This window comes from Anomaloglossus baeobatrachus, chromosome 12 (genome assembly GCF_048569485.1).
Source record: "Anomaloglossus baeobatrachus isolate aAnoBae1 chromosome 12, aAnoBae1.hap1, whole genome shotgun sequence".
NCBI lineage: Eukaryota > Metazoa > Chordata > Amphibia > Anura > Aromobatidae > Anomaloglossus > Anomaloglossus baeobatrachus.
In genome coordinates, this window is record NC_134364.1 from 40118024 (window position 1) to 40136885 (window position 18862).

At 41.7% G+C, this 18862-nt stretch overlaps 1 protein-coding gene across 7 annotated transcripts in view; it reads right to left on the bottom strand.

Moving 5' to 3' along the window:
• DPF3 (double PHD fingers 3) overlaps positions 1-18862 on the bottom strand; it is a 235017-nt gene that overhangs the window by 71183 nt on the left and 144972 nt on the right. For all 7 annotated transcript variants that reach the window (XM_075330130.1, XM_075330128.1, XM_075330127.1 and 4 more), the window contains exons 4-6: positions 16089-16213; positions 12142-12237; positions 10915-10981 (exon numbers count right to left, since the gene is read on the bottom strand). In XM_075330130.1, the coding sequence (XP_075186245.1) occupies positions 10915-10981; positions 12142-12237; positions 16089-16213 (288 nt within the window). The remainder of the gene's footprint in view (positions 1-10914; positions 10982-12141; positions 12238-16088; positions 16214-18862) is intronic.

The window sequence follows — 18862 nt, forward strand, 5'->3', positions numbered from 1 at the left end:
GACTCCGACTTTGACTCCTACATATATTGCTTATAGTTAGGTGAAAAATTTATTGTAGTATATGAACATTTGTATGTGAACATCAGACATTTAATAATTTTTATGATACAATAATCAAGATATTTGGATAGAACATAAAATATATTTATTGGAATACAACTTTAGAACACAAAAAACTGTAATAAATTGTAACTATGTAATACACTATGTAATATACAGTAGATTACATATATATCTTGTGTGTGTGTATATATATATATATATATATATATTATATATTGTATTACATATTTACAATTTATTATTTTTTTTGTGTTCTAAAGTTGTATTCCAATAAATATATTTTATGTTCTAATATCTTGATTATTGTATCATAAAAATGATTAAATGTCTGATGTTCACATTGTACTACAATAAATTTTTCACTTAAATATAAGCATTATACTAAATGTTATTATTTAGTATGTTTTTGTTGAAAACTGTTTTTTTGCCACTTATCCACTTATATATCACACTATGTAATGCACTATATTAGTGGCAAAAAACAGTTTTCAACAAAAACATACTAAATAACATTTGTGCAGTCCATGAATTTGTTGTAAGAAATAGAATTGCTTCCATCAGATCCTCCTTCGCAGATGACCTCAAATCTGACCTAATAATATTAAGGCTGGAGAACAACCTCTCTACAGTAACTTGGGTTGGAGGAAAAGCCGTAACCACATGGGCAACATCTCTAACAATTTCCGAGTATAAAGGAATTGCCTCATGCACAGTCAGTTTTGATGAACGGTTGAATTTTTCTATTTCTTTGAGAGCAAGTGAAACATTTTACTGAAATCTGGTCAATCTGCTGCTATAGGAGACGGAGTGAAATCTTTTCCCTTGCGGCAACGCTTTGCCTGCTCCATGTCATCCAAATACTGGTCATAGTTAAACTCCTCATCTGATGAGGATGAAGATATGGCAGCAGTAGCACTGTCAGGCCCCAAGTCCTCTTGCGTCTGGCAGTCCTGTAGCCGCTCATCCTAACTGCTACCTCACTCAAAGCTTATTTTCCTTTAGTAAGCTGTTGATCATCAAGCAGTATACGATGACTTGGGTCCACATAAACAGCTGCCAGAAGAATTTTATTTTCCAATAGCTGTGTATCTCTCCATTTCATTGAAGTAGAAATGCCATCTGCGATTAAACCTCCTCTTTGGGACAGGCAAAATAGCAAGTTCTTCCACTCCCTTATGAAAATGCCAGGAGTGAAATCCTCTGCTTGTAATTTTTTAGTCACGGTAAATGGGTGATTAAGCAATTCCTTCAATTCAGCCACATGTGTCCATTGACCTTCATTTAATGTTACTTGAGGGTTCACCATATCTATAAGAAACGATTTTAGTTCAAGCAATCGCTCAGTCATTAAATAAGTGCTGCCTCACCGAGTGGCTTGATCAACAATTGCCCCTTTCCCAGCATGTCTCTTCAAGATGGAATCAATTTTAGGGGTTCTGGCGGCAAATAACCAACTTCCTCACTTTTCCAATTAGATTTCCAGCATGTCCGCCCAGTTTCACACATCCGGCTGTTCACCAGTTTGGCGGATGCGGCGCACGCCAGTACAGTACGATACAGTACAGTGGTAGCGCCGCAACTTCTGAGTCCCATGCTCCGGTCACATGACAGCATGTGACCGGCGTTTATCGCGCTGCCACTGTACTTAATACACTATACTGGAGCGCACCGCATCCGCCAAATCGGCGAAAAGACGGATGTGTGAAACCGGGGTTCCTCTTGCAGACTATCTCTTATTGCCAGCTGCAGCGGGTGCACAACACAGCGCATGTGATGAATATAAAAGTATTTTGAAGCAGCTTCAACAAGATCATCTAATCCTAAAGTATCATTTTGTTGTTGTTCTGTTGTAATATCTGTTTGTTCCTCAGTTACATGAACAGCGCTGTGGCCTTCCATCTCTAACATACTAAATCCTAAATTTTCTTCTAGCTGTTGTTCATTACTCTCATTCATCATTTTAATTGTACTTATCATGTTTGAAGCATTGTCCATTATAATAGCAAGAACCTGTTCTTTTTTGTGTTCATAATCTTGCAGAACTTTTTCCACTAAAGCGGGCTTTACACGCTACGACATTGCTAGCAATTGCTAGCGATATCGTACGCAAAAGCACCCGCCCCCGTCGTGCATGCGATTTCGTATGATCGCTGCCGCAGCGAACATCATCGCAACGGCAGTGTCCCACGCACTTACCTGGTCAGCGGCGTCGCTGTGACTGCCAAACTATCCCTCCCTCAAGGGGGAGGTGCGTTCGGCATCACAGCGACGTCACCGTGACGTCACTAAGCGGCCGGCCAATCAAAGCGGAGGGGCGGAGATGAGCGGGACGTAACATCTCTCCCACCTCCTTCCTTCCACATTGCGGCCGGCAGCAGGTAAGGAGACGTTCCTCGCTCCTGCGGTGTCACACACAGCGATGTGTGCTGCTGCAGGAGCGACGAACCACATCGATAATCAACCATTACCGATTTTTGGTTTTGGGACAACCTCTCCATGGTGAACGATTTTCACCATTTTTGAGGTCACTGATAAGTGTCACACGCTGAGATATCGTTAATGACGCCGGATGTGCGTCACTAACAACATGACCCCGACGATAAAACATTAACGATATCGTAGCGTGTAAAGCCCCCTTAAGACCTGGAGAAACTGGCCGGTGTGATGAGCTTTAGTATCTTTTACTGCCAGTGTCTTGGTAACAATTTCTTTCTTGTCACAAACATATCGAACATTAATGGCAAAATAATTCAGTGAAATGCAGTGACTCTGGCATCCCAGCAAAGGCAATGGGTTTCAAGATAGGACTTTCAGACACAGCGTTTTGTGAGGATCCTCACAAAGAATGAGCAGTCAGTTTGTGTGGCCTTTTTCTAATCTGCTTTTGCTATTGAAAGCATTATTTATGAGCTCAAAAACCTTTCAGGTGATGCAGTTTATTAAAAAGGTGATCTGCTTTTGCAACTGACAAACTTATCCTCAAAAAACGCAGCAAAAACACTGTGTGTGAATGTAGCCTTAGATCAGGAATAGCCATTTATAGGACATTTCATAACTTTCCCAAATTCCTATGAAAAAATATTCAGCACATTCTGCATTGCACTACTGTCCCCAATTTATTATATATTTTAGGAGTCTGTCCATTTTATACAGACTCCGACTCCACCAAAATTAGCTCAGACTGACTCCACGACTCCGACTCCACAGCCCTGGTAATGAGGGTGTCTCATAGACCCTCCCCATTACTAATCTAGGGCTTAGTGGCAGCTGTGGACTGCTATTAACGCCTGCTATTAGCTCGATTGCCACAGCACTAGGGGAATCGGGAAGAGCCAGGTAAAGTGCTGGGCTTGTCGCATCTAATGGATGCGACAATCCCGGGTGGCTGCAGGCTGCAATTTTTAGGCTGGGGAGGTCTAGTAAGCATGGACTTACCCAGGCTGAGAATACCAGTACCCAGCTGTTGGGCTTTAAATTGTCTGGGTATCAAAATTGGAGAAGACCGCATGTCGTTTTCTTAAAATTATTTAAATAATTAAAAAAAAAAAGAAGATGCATGTAGTTCCTCTTAGCACAGCTAGGGGCAGCAGCCTGTAGCCATATGCTTTATCTGTCCTGGGTATCATAATACGGGGGGACCCTATGCCAAATATTTTTTTTCTTACCATGATACTAACCCGCAGACAGCGCCTGTGATTGGTTGCAGTCAGACGCTGTCACACAAACTGGGGGCACGTCTTACTGCAACCAATCACAGATGCTAGGCCGGCCGGTGGGCGGACACAGCAGTGCATATGGATGAGCGGCCCAGGAAGTGAAGGAGAGGCCATGGGAGCAGTGTACAACCGCAACAGAGGTTCGATAAGAATGGAGCAAGCGCTGTATACTTATTTTCTTTATTTTTTTTAATTTCTCGAATGCCGGATCAGGATCAAACACCCAGGATTGCAGGCTTTTTAAACCGCATGGATCCGGAATTTTACAGTCTGGGTCCGCCCATCACTATTTATAATGTATTTTATACACTTGCAATCAAAATTATTTAACCCCCATTGCAGATTAGGTATATAGGTATATTAGCAAAATGTACAAATTAACCAATGAAACAGGAACAATTTAAATAGCTAAAAAATATTTTTAAAAATGCTCCTTTTAAGGACTACTGCAGTCCTAGAATTATTCACCCCGTCATGACAAGACTCTTTAAATCTTTGGCTTTGGCTGTTAATAACCCCCAAAACACCCCTGCAGGTCTTAATCTACACGAGGTTCCATGACGATCCTGGCTCTGCTACATCCTGAGGTTGCAGTGCGCAGTCACATTAGAAAATGCAGTGTCAGGGACACACTGACAGAGCCACAGCGTGAACGGTGACGTCACTGAGTTCACCTGATTTCACAGCTGGAGGTTGTCATGGTACCTCAGCTGTGACCTCAAGTGAACTGACCTCAGTTCCATTATTTATTTAAATGTGCACGGGATCCCTTGTATTTTGATAGAAAGCCAAGATAACACGCACAGCTGAGTGCTGCAGCCTGAAACAGTCTGCTTTATCTGTGCTGGGTATCAAAATGCAGGGGACCCATCATTTTTTTCTAATTATTTATTTATTTGTACACTCCACAACCGAATCACAGATGACGGAACGCTGGCAGTCTGACTGCAACCAATCACAGACACGGTCACAGAGCTTGGGCGGGAAAATCAGTGAATATGTATGAGAGTTAATCAGTGGACCCAGAAGCAGTGTGACAGCCACACGGGAGACTCGGTAGGCCTCTGTATCCCTTACTAACACCATTCTACAGCACACATGTTCGGGTCCTCATAGACTTATATGGGGTTCAGCGTTCGGGCTCATGTTCATGTTCAAGTCCGGTCCCAAACCGGACAGTCGCCCCACCTCCAAGTCCTTGCCTGCTGTACCCGAATATCTGCGAGTTCGCCCATCTTTACTCCTCATTGATTCAATGCAGAAGACACTGTGGAGATCACCCATGTATGAGGGAGAAGCACAATCCTTTTCTCTCTTGTTTTAGAAAGCAACTCATGTTCTATGCACATAAATGAAGGAATGAATAATGCAATCCCCACTCCCTCTCCTGTTGGGGACTAATACCATGTTTCCCCCCCAAAAAAACAGGGCCTTATATTATTTTTGCTCCAAAAGATGCACCGCGGCTCATTTTCAGGGAATGTCTTATATTTTCCCATGAAAAACAATCCACATTTATTCTTGAACAAAAGAAATCAACATTTATTCAAATAGAGGGGAAAGAGGGGAGGGAGGGGAGACAGAGGATGGAGAGAGGAGAGGGAATGTCAGGGAAAGGGGGGAGGAGAGGCAGAAAGAGGTGTGAGAAAGGGAGAAAGACTGACAGTGTGTGACTGAAAAAAATCAGAGTGGGGCAGACAAGGGCTATGTTGAAACCTTGGTCTCACATAGCAGCAGAAAGTTGCAGATATTCACAGACAATGTGAGTCAAGGAGGAGTCATTGCTACATTGGCTCTAATAAAGGTAACAGAGGAGAAATCACAGGGTTGCACTCAGAAGAAAAATACTTGTAGTAATTGTAGTTTGCAGGGATGTAAAAATGCCCATCTCGTGTCGCAAGTACACCCCCTCCTCCAAGCCCAGGGCCTACAGTATCGCTCCACCAGTGCCGCCACCAGCATATATATATATATATATATATATACACACACATACACATACACACACACACATATATATATATGTATATTACCACAATCTAAACCATTGGGAGAGTTAGGGGTACTTTGCATGTTGCGATATCGCTACTGCGATATCGTCGGGGTCAAATCGAAAGTGACGCACATCCGGCGCCGATATAGACGTCGCAACATGTAAAGCCTAGATGCGCCGATAAACGATTGCAAAAGCGTCGTAAATCGGTGATCGGTGTAGCGTCGGTCATTTTTATAATGTCGCACCAATAGGAGATACGATGTTGTTCCTCGTTCCTGCGGCAGCACACATCGCTGTGTGTGAAGCCGCAGGAGCGAGGAACATCTCCTTACCTGCGTCCACCGGCTATGCGGAAGGAAGGAGGTGGGAGGGATGTTTACGTCCCGCTCATCTCCGTCCCTCCGCTTCTATTGGCCGCCTGCCATGTGATGTTGCAGTGACGCCGCACGACCCGCCCCCTTAGGAAGGAGGCGGGTCGCCGGCCATAGCGACGTCGCAAGGCAGGTAAGTGCGTGTGAAGCTGCCACCTATCACAAGATATCGCATGTGCGACGGGGGCGGGTACTATCATGTTCGGCATCGCTAGCATCGGCTAGCGATGTCGCAGCGTGCAAAGTACCCCTTAGAGATTAGTGAGGGGCGAACCCCCCGATGCTCGGGATCAGGAGCCTCACCCGAGCTTTTTGTTAAGTCCGATTTCGGGGCCGGAGATAATGCGAACCTGCGTCCAAACCCCAAGCTTGTTTTTTATAGTTATGAGATGGGGCAGCGAGGGCTGTAAAGTAAAGAATATAGTTAATAATAAACATTGTCATTATACTTACCGGTTCCGCGACACGTCCTGCAGACCCGCTGTCTCCTTTATTTCTAATATAAAAAATGTTTCTATGTGTTGTGTTTTTGGTTTTTTTTACTGTTTACTAGTAAATTCATGGTGGCCATGTCTAATGACACCATGAATTTTGGGCTTAGTACCAGCTGAGAATACAAAGCTAGTATTGACCCCTTTATTACCCAGCGTGCCACCACCATCAGGGCCGCTGGACGAGCCAGGTAAAGAGCCTGGAAATGGCACTAAGACACAATGCGCCCCTTCCAGGGGCGGCTGCAGGCTGCGGTTTTTAGCCTGGGGGCCCAGAACACCTGGGCCTTATCACGCTGACAATCCGAGCCCCCAGCTGCCTGGCTTGAACTGACTGGCGATCAAAACGCCCATCATAGACGCCCATTCTCTGTGCCGGTGTCTGTGATTGCCTGGCATCACAGTACTGTAAACATAAATAAATAATTAAAAAAAATGACATAGCACACCGCAGTATTTTTGATTCTCAGCGCAGATAAAGAGGACGGCTACCTCGCTGCCACCCCCAGCTGCCTGGCTTTACTTTGGCTGGCAATCAAATTCAGAGAAGCCCATTTGTTTTTTTAATTATTTAAATAAAAATTGCGTGGGCTCCTGCCATAGTGGCCAGCCAGGTAAAACCAGGCAGCGGAGGGCTGGAATAGTCAGCACAGGGTGACCTAAGCTGTCTGGGCCTCCCCCGCTGCAAATTGCAGACCCCAGTCATCCCAGAAAATGGCACATTCATAGAAGCTCTATTTTCTGGTGCTTTACCAAACTCGTCCAGCCGCCCTGATGGCGGTGGCACACTGGGTAATATGGGGTTAGGGCCAGCTTTGTATTATCAGCTGGTATTAAGCCCAAAATTTATGGTGTCACACCAAATTAGACATGGGCACCATGAATTTCTAGTAAACAGTATAAAACAAAAAACAAAAACATAACTTTTTTTTAATTAGAAACAAAAAAAAAAAACATTTAGAGACTCCATCTTTGTTATAAAAAAAATCCTTAGTCCGACCTAGTCCATAGGGAGAGCAATGTCAGCTCTGCTTAATCACTTTGTACAGACAAACATTTATACAGAGCGAGAAGAAGGCTGACAGTTATAGCCAAAGTTCAATCAAGTCCATGGCTACGCCATGGACTCGGGCGAACCCTGACGTCACCGCGAACACAGCCAAAAAAAGCTGAAGACTGCCGAGTGATGAGCAGTGCAGTGAATACCGCCGGACGTTAATGATCGCACTCAGAAGCAGCTGGGAGATAGCGGGTCTGCAGGACGTGTCGCTAGACCGGTAAGTATAATCATAATGTTTTTTAATAATGTGCTTTTTTTTTATAGCCTCTGGAACCGAGCTGTAACATGGGTTTCCCAGGAAATCCTGTGTCCGGGAGCTTGTGTACGAACACTATGTGTTCTGTATGGGTCCAGAACTTCACAGTTTGGGTTCGCCCATCACTATTAGAAATGATTGATGGGACGGTTGTCTCCTGCCTTCTCCAACCCAGGTCCTTAAGATTGACGGGTCTCTCTCTAACATTACGCATTCACACGTGGGTTTTATTTTGCATATATATATATATATATATATATATATATATATATATATATATATATATATATATATTTTTTTTTTTTTTTTCTATCAGTGTTTTCCATTCAATTCTCATCCATTTTTATGGAAGGGGGGGACGTTTTTACCATCAACATGGCATCTGTTTTTCTTGTGTGCAAACAAATGTGCTCTGAGCTTCTCCTACCTACTACTGAATGGATACAATGTTGACATGCCTATAGACTGAAATAGGCATGTGTTCTCTTCACAAAAACACATATGAAACATGTACGTGAATACGGACTTCAGAATAGCACCTAGCCATTAGAAAACTGTTCTCCAGTATTTGCATACATGGGAGTTTGTAGGTTTTGCTATCTTAATTAGTACTAAAATTAAAATAACAAACATATACCAATTTGATACTAAAGTTAAATTGTGTGACAAAGAGAATTATAGTTTTACGTTATATAATCCCATTTTTTTGCTGTTATCTCTGCATTTATGAGATCATCTTTTGAACATGTGAATATGACCTGGTAAGCTAATGTCTGGGATGTCAGAAACAGTATAAGGTTATGATCATATGTATAGTTTTTGATGCGTTTTTTCCCACGAGAAAATTTCAGTGTCCATTCTATGCATTTTTGTTGTGTTCTTCATGTGATTGTTACGCTATAATCTCACTAGGTAAAAATGCAGCAAAATCCCGAAAGAATTGACAACCTGCAATTTAAAAAAAAAATTGTAGAAACCTCATTCTCGTTTTGCTCATACTGTAAAATGTGAAAAAATGTTTTGGACAAAAAAGTCCACAAAAACCACTGTGTGTACAAGCCCTAAGGGCAAAGTTTTGATCTGCTCCAACGTCTTTAAAAAATAAAAACAATGTAGGAAACCTTGGCCTTAAAGAGAACTAATCTCTGCATTTCTAGTTTCTCAATTGATGGGTAAAATGCTGGTTACACGTCTTACTGCCTTATATAAAACTTATTTTTCTGCCTAAAGTTATAAATGAATGATCTAAACGAGGCATAATCACCTCATTGTAATTTATGTTTATTTTCTTGCGCTCTAAAATAAATCCAAGCAGAAATAAGTAATTTCCAGTCAGGAAACTTCGTTCTATGTGTTCAATTAAACACCTCTGAAATCAAACTATTTATGGTATATTCTATCTACGATAAAGGAAAAAATAAGTTTGTTTGGGAGAATTTATATTATTGTAATAGTTTGTGGCAAAAAAAAACCATGATTCAAATATTAGGAAACAGAGGTTAGTATGGAGAAACGGAAAAAAGGTAAGAGACTGCCACTGTTGTGTATGTAACTTATCCATATTAAATATATGCCTGCAGAAATGTCCATACTAAAGAGGTCAGGTTACAGAAATTTGCAATTAGAGAAAACTGCTTGGACACAAACAATCTACCGTACATGCTTACACTACATTGCCAAGTGTGGACGCCCTAACCATGATAGTGTTCACAAGTGGAATAAGTTGGAACTAGTCATGAGCGAATATGAACGATTCGGATTCGGACTGTTGGTAACAAATCCAAAAGTACTACCGCATCCCAGCACTTGTCACGAATAGTGAAGCTAATGCAAGTCAATGGGGAATCTGAGCATTTTTCTGGGAAATCTTCAAGAAAAATGCTTGGCTCCCCATTGACCTGATGAGGTTCGTTATTGGTGACAGAAGTCAGAATAGCACTTTGGGATTTGTTATGAATAATCCTACCTTAAAAATAGTTAGTATTCACTCATCGCTCGTTGGTACAGTTTAAGCCACAATACAGTGTGTGTGCGCGTCTATATAATAATATATATATATATATACATATATATATATATATATATATACATATATATATATATATGCATGCATGCATGCATGTATATGCATGCATTATATATATATATATATATATATATATATATATATATATATATATAATTTATTTATTTTCTATCTTTATTCTAGATAAAGTAGTCCTATAGCATTTGTAATGAGACCAAAGCCTTAAGGCCGCTTTACACGCTACTATTTATCTGACGATCTCTTAAACGATGTGACACGCCCAGGTCGTAGATACGATTTGCCGAGATCGTACATAGGTCGTTTATTAGCGGTCACACGTAACAATCTCACAAACGACGCAACAACGTTCAGCGATATATCGTTTGACCAAGCCGGTCGTTCAGGTGTTGTTCGTTGTTGGCAGGGTGTCAAACGTACCAATATGTCTGCTGTGTTGCAAACGACGAACAATATTTGGAAACTGAACGACGTGTGAACAATCAACACTTTTCAACCTATTTGCGATCGTTCGGAGTCGCTCGTAGGTGTCACACGCAACGACGTCGCTAACGATGCCGGATGTGCGTTACGGAAACCGTGACCCCGACGACATCTCGTCAGATAAATCGTAGCGTGTAACGCCGCCTTTAGCCACAACGATTGGTTTATATTACACAAAATAATGCTTGCAGCCATGCAGTCTCAGGCACTGATACACTGTGAAGCTAAAAGTCACAGACGTCAATCTGCAAAAAAAACCCAACTTGATAACATGCAGCACAAATCGAAAGTTTTTAGGAGGAGATATACAGCCAGCAAAGAGACGGTAAAAGCTCCACAGCTGAAACATGAGCAAACGATATAATGCAAGTTCATCACTGCTACTGAGCGGAATGAAGACCAAAGCCATGGCACATCAGGACACCTCTACTTACTGTCACATACGTAAGGTTTGTCATGCTCGTCAAAAGAAGTATCGTTCCTTCTCCTGCCACCACGAGCCTAAAACGGAAATAAAACTTAAACTGGCGCATAATCATGTTTTATGATCACACAGACATTTTTTATGTGACTTTTGAAGCTGATCTGCTTTAAAAAAAAAGTCATTTAAAAAAAACACGTGACCTTATCCTTGAAGTAAAAAGACATTGGAAACAACAAACTGATGCCTTGCTGAAGTATCTAAATCCTATAAATGCAGCATCATATTTTTTTAGTTGCAAAATTAATTGTTGTTTTGGTACACAAATTCTCTCCTATTTTTCTTAACTAAATTTTGGAAAATAATTTTATTTTTACACTATTTAGTCACTGTTTACTTTCCCAGTGTTTTTTTTTCCCTAAAATGAAATGGTTTTACCGGGAATCATTTTTGTCAGCTCAACCTGTGCTCGGTTAAATAAGTGTTTCGCCTTCCCAGCTCCTGTGTTACCTCCCTAACGCTCTTTCAGTCTTTGTTTTCAGCTCCAGCATAGCCGCTGAGCTCAGTGATTGTCTGCAGAGGTTATAGGCACTGTACTCCTGACATCACCATAGTAGCCTGTAAACAAAGATTGAAGCAGCCGTGGACCCTGGAAAATAAGTAACAGCTCTTATTTTTATTATAACCTTGTGTAGGTTGACAGACTGAAGAAATGTATTCCCAATAAACCCACGTAAAGCACCACTGCAGCGGTTTTTTTTTTAATTTCATGGTTGCAGTGGTGCTTTAAATTTTCCTGCCCCATCTTACATTCACCTGTTGCCATCTTCACCTTCTATTGCCGCCGCTCCAGTCGGTCTCGGGAGCTTTGTGACCTGCCGGCAGCTCCAGTGTTTCATGGAGCATCGGAAGTCTCAACTCAATACATCTCTATGGGAGCCTCATTTTGGCTCTCATAGAGATGTATTGGGAATTTATGATGTAACTTCTAACCAGTCAGAAATTATAGTCACAAGATGGTGCCGTGGGACCAGAGCGGTGTTGGTAAAACGTGAAGCAGCCAGAAGGTGAGAATACGCCCGGGGGCAGGGGGATTACATTTAAAGCCCCACTTCAGAGCTGGAAAAAAACGCTGTAGTGGTGCTTTAAGGTTACAGAAGGCTAGCCCAAGACATGGCCATAGATATGAAAATGATATTAAAGATAAGTAATGTTCTTCCTAAAACAGCAGCTTCCTCACCCGTCCCCTGCTCCGGTTCTTTCGTTTTGGAAGCTCTTCTTCAAAGTCGTCATCACCATTTGCATCATCTGCATTTTCATCATTTTCTAAAACCCTCTGAATAAAAGGCCACAAGATGGTAAGGGATGAGTAATTATGTACAGAAAAGTATTGCAAAAAAAATAAAAATAAATAAAAATATATATATAGGGCAGGGTCTAACTTCATAAAAATGGAGGTATTGTTGGATTCGTTCATTCCAACTCACTGCATACAAAAATAGCAAAAATGCCCTGGGGATCCACAGTAGCAATAGTAATGAATAGCTGAATCCAAGAGGAGCAAAGAACAATAGGATAAACAAGACCTAAAATATAACGTTTATTAGATACATATAAAATGAGCAGAAGCTCACAAGGTGAGTAAAAACAATAGCAAGCACACAGCCAATAGTGGTGCTGTAACAGGGCATATATAAGCCCAAATCAGATCATCAGATCACCCTTGGTAAGGAGTTACACTAGGTGACAACCATAAGAGCAACCAAGGAGCCTCCTATGAATTACCCAGAGGATGATAAGACAAAAAATAGAGACACATACCTCCTTATTGCCAAATAATAGGGGCCACAGTGGAGAGTATTTGTGTCCCAAACCTGCTTCTTTTGGATCCAGAAAACGTGATTCTCATTCGATCCCCTATAGGGAACGTTCTTACCAGATCCTGAAGAGGTGGCAGGACGACTATACCAAATTATTCAGGTCTCCCAGGGAAGCTGTCAATCAGCTCTTCAAATCCCACAGGAATGCCACGAAAAACAACTCCATGTATATGTCAGAAACACTCACTCCCAAAGTGAGTCACCTAGTGTAACTCCTTACCAAGGGTGATCTGATTTGGGCTTATATATGCCCTGTTACAGCACCACTATTGGCTGTGTGCTTGCTATTGTTTTTACTCACCTTGTGAGCTTCTGCTCATTTTATATGTATCTAATAAACGTTATATTTTAGGTCTTGTTTATCCTATTGTTCTTTGCTCCTCTTGGATTCAGCTATTCATTACAACTCACTGCATAACAGCAGAAATAAGGCATGTAAATGCAGCGGTGCTGGAGCATGCACACTGCCACTCCTGTGTAAGCATGCCCAAATGCTGCTCTCTGCAAAGTGAGGGGAATCTTCTTATCATTTGAGGGGGCCCCAACAGTCATGCACTGATAAATGACGATTCCAAGAAACCCCTTTAATATCAAGTCTAGGAATACAGTGTGTTCCAAAAAAATGATAAGCTGTATACTTTTGAAAAATATTAAACTCTAGTGGAGTTAAATGGTTGGCCACCAATAGGGGCATTTTTTTATTTTATTTTTTTTAAAAAAACCTTTATTTTGGGCTAAAATTATTATTTTTTTTTTTTTGCAATTGGATTTCATTACAAATGATGCACTGTTTTACTTTTATGGCCTGTTTTTTTCATGTAGATTCAATTTTAAAGGGGTTGACACATGAACAAAGTTAATTTTAATCAACAGACCATATAAGAATAAATAGGTTCAACAATTGAATGTGAAAAAAAACTGTGAAGATATTCCTAGAAATGTGTCCCTGCTATGTTCGGTCTTATCTGAGGTGTCTAACTATACCGAGCTGCTCCAGTTCAAACCACAACTTCTGGCCAGTGGAGAAGCGTAAGTCAATTATAAGCCGAAACAGCAAGGACTTGTAAATGCTGCTCCTGAGGTAACACATTTCACTATCTGCCGTATCACTGGAACGAGCGTTTCTGCCATGTCTCCTATCCTCTGAACTAATGCAAGTCAGTGATGTAGGAGATCTAGCAGCTGCAGAGCTTATGCCAGTAACTTGATTTATGATGGGCTCACAGGACTGGAGACACTCCTGTGATAAAACAGGCAGGGAAATGTGCTACTTCAAAAAGTAGCAGCCGCAAGCCCCTGCTGTTTTGTCAATATACTCACTTATAAGTGGCTTATATGTCGCGGACGGGGAGGGCGCTGCGCTCACCATGCTCGGGTCCAGCGCTGCTGCTGCTCGGTGGCTCGAGCGGTGGGCCAGATCCGGGGACTCGAGCGGCGCTCCTCGCCCGTGAGTGAAAGGGGTGGTTTGGTTTGGGGATTTGGTCCGTGAAGCCACCCACGGTTTGTGGTGAGGTTGGGGCACCACCGCTGCTAGTGACGGGGATCCCGGGAGCGATGGCAGGGAGCAGCTGGGATGTTGTTTCCCCCTCCGTGGGTAGGGGTTGGTTGTCCCGGGGCCCGGTGAGGTAAGGCGGGGAGGCACGGTTGGTGAGGTGCAGGGTCGCGGGGGCAGCGCGGTGCCGGATGGCACGGTGGTACTCACTCAGCCAAGAACGGATGCAGAGTCTCTGGTAAAACAAACGGCTGGATGGACGGGTCCCGCAGCCGGCTGCTGTGGTTTCTCCCGGACGGTTGGTGGTGGCTGCCTTTCCCTGCACCTTTTGTGTAACTTCGGTCCCGATGGCTTCCCACCGGTAACCCGCTCCCCAACGTGGATATATGCCAGAGGAGCCCTTTTGCCCGCAGGCTCTGGCCCTGGGAATTCTAGCTGTGGCGTTAGCTGTATTTCCCTTTTGCTGTTTGGACTGTTGCCTTCAATCGGGTCTTGGCTGTTTGGAAACCCCTGGGGTTCCAGTCACTAACGGATTTGACCTGTTTAACGGCGACTCCAAGCCTGGTCGGGGTTCACAGGCCCTGCCGGTTTGTGCTGGCTTCACTTCGCTCCCCGGTTCGGTACCGGCGGGCCACCGCCCGTCCCCGGTCCTACGGTTCCACCACCGTCTGCCAACCTTGCTCTTGGTGCCCGGGCCACGTACCCGTACACGGTCAGTCTGCTCCTCTACTCCTACTTCACTCCTCTCTCTTACACTCTCGTACTGAACTACTCTGACTCCTTTTCCCGCCTCCAGGACTGTGAACTCCTCAGTGGGTGGGGCCAACCGCCCCACCTGGTGTGGACATCAGCCCCTGGAGGGAGGCAACAAGGATTTGGTGTCTGGCTGATGTGCCTATCTCAGGGTGTGGGGGGTGTTGTTGCAGTACCTGTGACGACCTGGCTAGTCCAGGGTGCCACATATACTTCCTCCCCTGGTCATGGTCTGTGGTATGTGTGGACCATACCATGAACTGGAGCAGTTCTGGACAGTCAGATATAGTATATATACATAATAAAAACTGATGCTCCATTTGATATGCATTGTGTGCCAAGTTTTCCATACCTATATCATACATATGTCTGCTAACCCTGGATATTTTAAATATTCTTAACCTCTTTTATTACTTGTTATTTGTAGTTTATTAATAAAAAAAAATAAATTTTAAACTACTTGTGATTGTATTACTTGGGTACATTTTTGAAGGGTGTAAATAACAGTATATATAAGCACAGGAACATTTTTCTTTAACATACCCAAAAGTGGAAATTATTATTATTCCTAGATCTATAAATTAAAATGTAGTTTGCTCATGGGATAGCCCTGATAATTTGGTGTTTCCATAAATGAGCTTTAGAGGAACCAGAAAAAGACAGATAAAGAGCCTGTAGAACCAAAACGGTACAAAATCTGTAATGAAAATCAAATTGCAAAAATATTTTTTAGCCCAAAATACATATGGTACATTTTTTATTAAAAAAAAATAAAAATTGTGAAAGTGGGTTAATTGTTTAACCTTTAGTGGTTATCCCATTCCTGTGTATATGTAGTACTAGCTTATAGGTAACAGAAGTCCCCACTTGAGAGAATCGTTCTATTAGGCAGAGAAGAGCCACTTCGAGGTATTTGGGGGAGCATCATAAATGTTTTTGTTTGGGTTGACTGGCTCTTCTGGATTTAAAATGGGGATTGTCTGCGTTGTTCAACTTCAATAATAGAGATATGACATAGCGAATAATTTTTTTTAGCTTTTTATTTAGATAGCAACACTTTACCTGAATTTCTTGTAGGCTGTCTTCTTCTCTGACATCTTTTTTCTCTAGTCCCTCACCTCGTAGAAGGGCTTCTAGTGTGGTACCCTCCGACATAACATTGTCTTTCCGTAAGGGGAAGTCTACATCTGCAACATAGAAGAATATGTATATATATATATATTGTCATATTTTCTTTATATAGTTCCTCATGAGAAGAATTTCTGAAGGCTTATTTGCCCTTGTGTAACCAAGCAGTATGCACTGAATGTTTGTAGGACTAAAGATAATATCATATCATAGAAATCTCATTTTAGAAAATAACTAAGACCAGAAATATAAATTTGCTTAGGGATTATCCTACCACTAACAAGTGTTTTTGTGCCGTTTTTCAAGATAAGCGATCAAAAACAAAAAATGAAAATGTGCCCTGTTTCATAGATTTGTATTGATCTTTAGAATTAGAGAGGAAATTGTTTCCTCTGAAAGCTTTATTTAATATATAATAATAATATTTATTCATTTATATAGCGCTGTTAATTCCACAGCACTTTACATACAATGGCAACACTGTCCCCACTGGGGCTCACAATCTAGGTTCCCTACGAGTATGTTTTTGGAGTGTGGGAGGAAACCGGAGAACCTGGAGGAAACCCACAAAAACACTGGGAGAACATACAAACTCCTTGCAGATGTTGTTCTTGGTGGGATTTGAACCCAGGACCCCAGCGCTGCAAGACTACAGTGCTAACCACTGAGCAACCGTGTAGTGTGATTACGACTGCTAAACTACAATAATTTAACCACCTTCTTATTACTCATCAGTCTAGTGATTGGTGAATAGCAAGATATTTGGGTTCAGATTAGTCAAACCGAATACCCAGTACTATTCCAAAGGAAGGGTTTTTCCAGCAATTGATCCACGCAACGTTTTTCATGTTATGGACATATTGAAAAGTCCATAACATGGTCAAGGAAGCCCATAGATGAGAGGACGCGTTTCGATCGACCTGATCTTAGTCTGTCTCTAAAACATATATTCACAGGACTGATTAAAAAGGCGCTGAGACCCACCATGTGATCACATGGACAAAGAGTTTAGCAGACAAACGTTTTAACCCATTATGGAAAAAGCTATATTTAAGCACTGAAATAAACATCACTTTACACATATATATTTTCTTACAAAATTCTGACTATTTTTTACTAACGACATATATATATATATCTATACAACAGATTATTCAATAAGCGAACAACAATTCATTTCTTTTATTAAGACCAGCAGGGAATCTAGTGCCCATAGAAAAAATCCATTTGATTTCTTTTTGAAAAAGGATTTCTTTTAGGTTTCCTCCTCTTTTTGGCAACTTTATTTTTTTAATAGCATTTACTTTCATACTATTCAGGTTACCCACATGAACGTCACAAAAATGTTGTGACGCTCCAGATAATTTTCTAGAGGAGGTATTATTCACATCATCGTACTATTCCAGTATTCGTCACGAAATAACTAACCAAATGCATGTCAATGAGGAACCCCAGTATTTTTCTCGGAAATCTTCAAGAAGAATGCTCAGGTTCCACATTGACTTGCATTAGGTTCGTTATTTAATAATAATAATAATAATAATAATAATAATAATAATAATTTTATTCATTTATATAGCGCTATTAATTCCACAGCGCTTTACATACATTGGCAACACTGTCCCCATTGGGGCTCACAATCTAGAATCCCTATCTGTATGTCTTTTCGAGTGTGGGAGGAAACCGGAGTACCCGGAGGAAACCCACGCAAACACGGGGAGAACATACAAACGCCTTACAGATGTTGTCCTTGGTGGGATTTGAACCCGGGACCCCAGCGCTGCAAGACTGCGCCACCGTGCCGCCCATGTGACGAATACTGGAATAGTACTAGGTATTCGGTGTGAATGATCTGAACCCGAACATCTTACTATTCACCCATCACTACTTATCACGTTACTATTTATGTGAGTTGCATCTGAGGTGCAGAACCTGGGAACGGCTACTAGACAGTAAACAGAACAATGCTATTCAGGTCCAATCAATGTTTGCACTTGGTTACCGGAGCTGAAAACAGCTGATCAGTGCTGGTCCCAATTTTTGGAGCCTCCACCCCAACCCCAATCTGGTGCTGAGGACCTATCCTAATAACAGGCTATCAATACAAAGTCATTGTAACACACAACTGTTTTTGTACTATAATGTTATCATATGCAACTAAGCTAGAAAAAGAAAAATATTCAATATATGAAAATACTATATTATTGCATACTCACTTTACTCACTTTTATAATTCCTTGCCTTTGACACTGCTATTTACATATTCTCTATTATAACGCCACCCTTGACACGAACTGATAAAACACAAAACAGCCTCAAGAAATTTGAGGTTGTAATTTACATTACGACAGTAGCAGAAATGGTGACTACTAATAATCTCTCACTATTTTATTACGGTTGATGGTTCGGGGCAGCACGGTGGCTCAGTGGTTAGCACTGTACGGTGGCTCAGTGGTTAGCACTGCAGCCTTGCAGCGCTGGGGTCCTGGGTTCTAGTCCCACTAAGGACAACATCTGCAAGGAGTTTGTATGTTCTCCCCGTGTTTGTGTGGGTTTCCTCCGGGTTCTCCGATTTGCTCCCTACACTCCAAACACATATTGATAGGGAATTTAGATTGTGAGCCCCAAAGGGGACAGTATTGACAATGTATGTAAAGCGCTATGGAATTAATAGCGCTATATAAATGAATAAATATTATTATTATTAT